Source organism: Pterocles gutturalis, unplaced genomic scaffold, assembly GCF_000699245.1.
Source record: "Pterocles gutturalis isolate BGI_N339 unplaced genomic scaffold, ASM69924v1 scaffold5012, whole genome shotgun sequence".
NCBI lineage: Eukaryota > Metazoa > Chordata > Aves > Pterocliformes > Pteroclidae > Pterocles > Pterocles gutturalis.
Window position 1 is genome coordinate 1 of NW_010115089.1, and position 3434 is coordinate 3434.

General features: G+C 63.1%; 1 protein-coding gene across 1 annotated transcript; it reads left to right on the forward strand.

The window, feature by feature from the left end:
• Positions 1 to 278: 278 nt before the first annotated feature.
• Positions 279 to 3267, forward strand: ECEL1 (endothelin converting enzyme-like 1; the record flags this gene model as incomplete). The annotated part of the gene is given in 10 exon segments (XM_010075034.1): positions 279 to 347; positions 473 to 500; positions 503 to 579; positions 1133 to 1225; positions 1480 to 1604; positions 2008 to 2230; positions 2379 to 2477; positions 2574 to 2599; positions 2601 to 2637; positions 3160 to 3267. Coding segments are annotated over 10 exon segments (885 nt in total), but the record flags the coding sequence as incomplete, so codon positions are not given.
• Positions 3268 to 3434: the final 167 nt, after the last annotated feature.

The following is a 3434-nucleotide window of genomic DNA, read 5'->3' on the forward strand; positions in this document are numbered from 1 at the left end:
GGTGCCAGCAGAGGGGGGTTATGGGGCTGTCTGTATGCCAAGCACGAGCCAGGCCGTGGAGCGGGGGTCTGCCCCCTGCCCAGTGCTCCCAGCACATTGCCCGCTGCAATGCCAGCACCCTCTAGCAGGAGGGAAACTGAGGCACAGGACCTGCCCATGGGGGCAGACCCACCACATTGCCACCCCGTGGCTCCTGGGGCACCAGGGCCACCCTGTGATATGGGGGAAGGTGAGGGGTCTGTCCCCCCAGCTCACCCACTGCCCCCATCTCCCCCCAGATCGACCAGGATGGGCTGACGCTGCCGGAACGGACCCTCTACCTGGGGCAGGATGAGGAGAGCGAGAAGGTGAGCGGGGACCACACTGATGCCATGGGGGACACCAGGAGAGGAACCAGCACCCAGTGTGGGTGGCAGACAGAGGGCACCCTGCCATCAGCAGGTGGCACTCAGTGTCCCTTCCCTCGGCACAGATCCTGGCCGCATACCGGGTGTTCATGGAAAACTCACCCTTCTGGGGGCCGAGCACGTGGAGCAGAAGGCCCAGGAGATCCTGCAGCTGGAGCAGCACCTTGCCAATGTGAGGGGGATGCCCGCCTTGGGCTTTGGTGTGCCCCTGCCCAGCCCTTGGGGACCCCTGTTGTAGATTTTTGAGGACCTCCATGCTTGGTCCTTAGAAGAGACCCCATCCCCAACCCCCTTGGGAACTTCCACTCCCAGCCCCTGGTGACCTTCATGCCTGGCCTGTGGGGACACCAGCCCCTTGAGGACCCAGTGGCATGTCCTCTGGGACCCCAGCCCCAACATCTTAAGAACCCATGATCCTAGCCCTTGGGACAACCACTGCAGCCCTTAGAGACCCCCATGTCCAGACCTTATGGATGCACTCCAGGCCCTTGAGGACTCCATGCTCAGCACTTGGAGACCCCAGTCTTCGCTCTGGGGGTTCCCTATGCCCAGCCTTTGGGTACCCCAACTCCTTGGTGATCCCATGACCAGCCTTCAGAGCCCCACTGTCAGCAGTGTGTTCCTGGGGCAGGGAGGGACATGGGTCAGGAGACCCTCTTGCCCTGTCCCTATGCCACCCCCAAGGTGGGCAGTGGGATGGTGACAGCTGTGCCCACCCTATGCAGATCACAGTGTCCGAGTACGATGACGTGCGGAGGGACGTCAGCAGCATGTACCACAAAGTGACCCTGGGCGAGCTGCAGCGCATCACCCCCACTGTGAGTACCCCTGGTGCCCAGCTGGCCACCCCATAACCCCCATCTGCCCTGTGCCCCGCACTTGTCCCTATCCCCCTGCTCCATGCCCTCGCTAACCCCGCCCCAGATAAGTCCACCTGAATGTGATGAGTCCACACTGCGCTCTTCTGGGTGGGAAGGGGTGGTGGGAGGCTGGAAAGCTTGGACAGGGTTCCCTCCAGGGTGGCATGGAGGGGGGGTCCCTGTGCCCCCCCCAATGATGCCCACCCTGGCAGCTCAAGGGGAAGCGCTTGCTGGACCGCATCTTCCATGACAACTTCTCAGAGGAGGAGGAGGTGGTGCTGCTGGCCACTGACTACATGCACAAGGTGTCTGACCTCATCCGTGTGACACCCAGCAGGTGAGGGTGGGGGCTGGCACCCCCTGTGCCCTGGCAGGGGCTTGGCAAGGGGGGATGGGCACAGGGGGTCCCCCCCCATCAGCCGCACCCTGGGGAGTCCAGGCTGGGGACAGGTACCCTGGGAAAACTCCTGGGAGAAGGCACTGTCATGAGCCTCGCAGCACCAGGGTCATGCTGAGCCACCCACCGAGCCGTCCCCCACGCTAGAGGCCACCAGACTCATGACACAGCAGGGAAGGACACGGTGCCAGCCTGTCCCTGTGCCCCCACAGGTCATGGCCATCCCTGTGGCCTGCCTGATCCCTGAGCAGGGGTGTCCCCACCCTGTTGCATGCTCCCCACCCTCTTTGTATGCCTGGGGACATGCTCCGGGGGAGGTACTGATCTTGCCCCCCATCACCAGGATCCTTCACAACTACATGCTGTGGCGCATTGTGGTGGTGCTGAGCGAGCACCTCTCCACCCCCTTCCGCGACGCCATCCATGAGCTCTCCAAGGAGATGGAGGGCAACGAGAAGCAGCTGGAGCCGGGCAAGATCTGCCTGAGCCAGGCCAACAAGCACTTTGGCATGGCCCTGGGCGCCCTCTTCGTCGAGGAGCACTTCTCCTCTGCCAGCAAGGCCAAGGTAGGTGATGCTGCTGTGGGCATGGAGCCACCGTGTCCCTCTGTCCCCTTGCCGAGGGGCTGTCACAACCTGGCACCCCCTGAGGGCTCTCTAGCAGGGTGACGGGTGGCAATGACACCATGCCAGTTCCCGTGGTGACCCACCGTAGGTGCAGCAGCTGGTTGAGGACATCAAATACATCCTGGACCAGCGCCTGGATGAGCTGGACTGGATGGACGAGGAGACTCGGAGAGCGGCGAGGGCCAAGGTAGAGACCACCAGTGTGGACCCCTGCCCCTGACCCCACCATGGCCTGAGGGCACGTGGGATGGGGCCCTGACCCCAACACTTGCCTCGCCTGCAGCTGCGGTACATGATGGTGATGATTGGGTAAAAAAAAACCAGAGGCCATCGACAAGGAGTATGAGGCAAGAGGTGGCCCAGGGCCACGCAGGGGCATGGGCACATGAAGGGGGGAGATGGTCCCCACATCTGCCTCAAGGTCTGCAGAGACCAGGATGGGCTGATGTCACCCCAAACCAAGCCACCTCCTGGTAGCTCATTGTGCCCACCACCCCCCCGCCCGGCCGCAGCCACACAGGCAGTGCCATACTGTCCCTGGGGTCTGGGACAATGTCCCCTTCCCCACTTGCACCTCCCAGAGCTCAGCCCCACCCTCAGCACGGGCTGGGGGTGCTCCTGACCCTGCATGACCCAGGGACCCCACAGAAGTGACAGAGACACAGCTGCCCACGTGAGCACACAGCATGGGACATGAGAACACAGCTGTGCCACGTCCAGCCCACGGCCACAACCCCACGGCCACAACCCCACACCCTCAATCCCCAAAGCTCATGGGGGTGGGAGGATGCCCCAGCCCTGGTCCCCACACTCTTGGGGCTGGCACTGAGGTCTGGTGTGCCCCTTGACATGACTGTGCCCCTCCCCAGTTCGAGGTGGATGAGAAGACCTACTTCAAGAACATCCTCAACAGCATCGCCTTCAGCATCAGGCTCTCAGTGAAGAAGATCCGGCAGGAGGTGGATAAGTCCACGTGGGTATCCCCTTGCCCTGGGGGGGCACAGAACGGCTCCATCAATGTCCCCTGTCCCCATGCCTGGTTGCACCCCACAGGGTGTAGGCAGGAGGGCATAGGGCAAGCCAGGAATGTCCCCTGCCCCCTCAGCTGTGCAAGGGGGTGTTATCTCCATGCCCACCCCCCCGG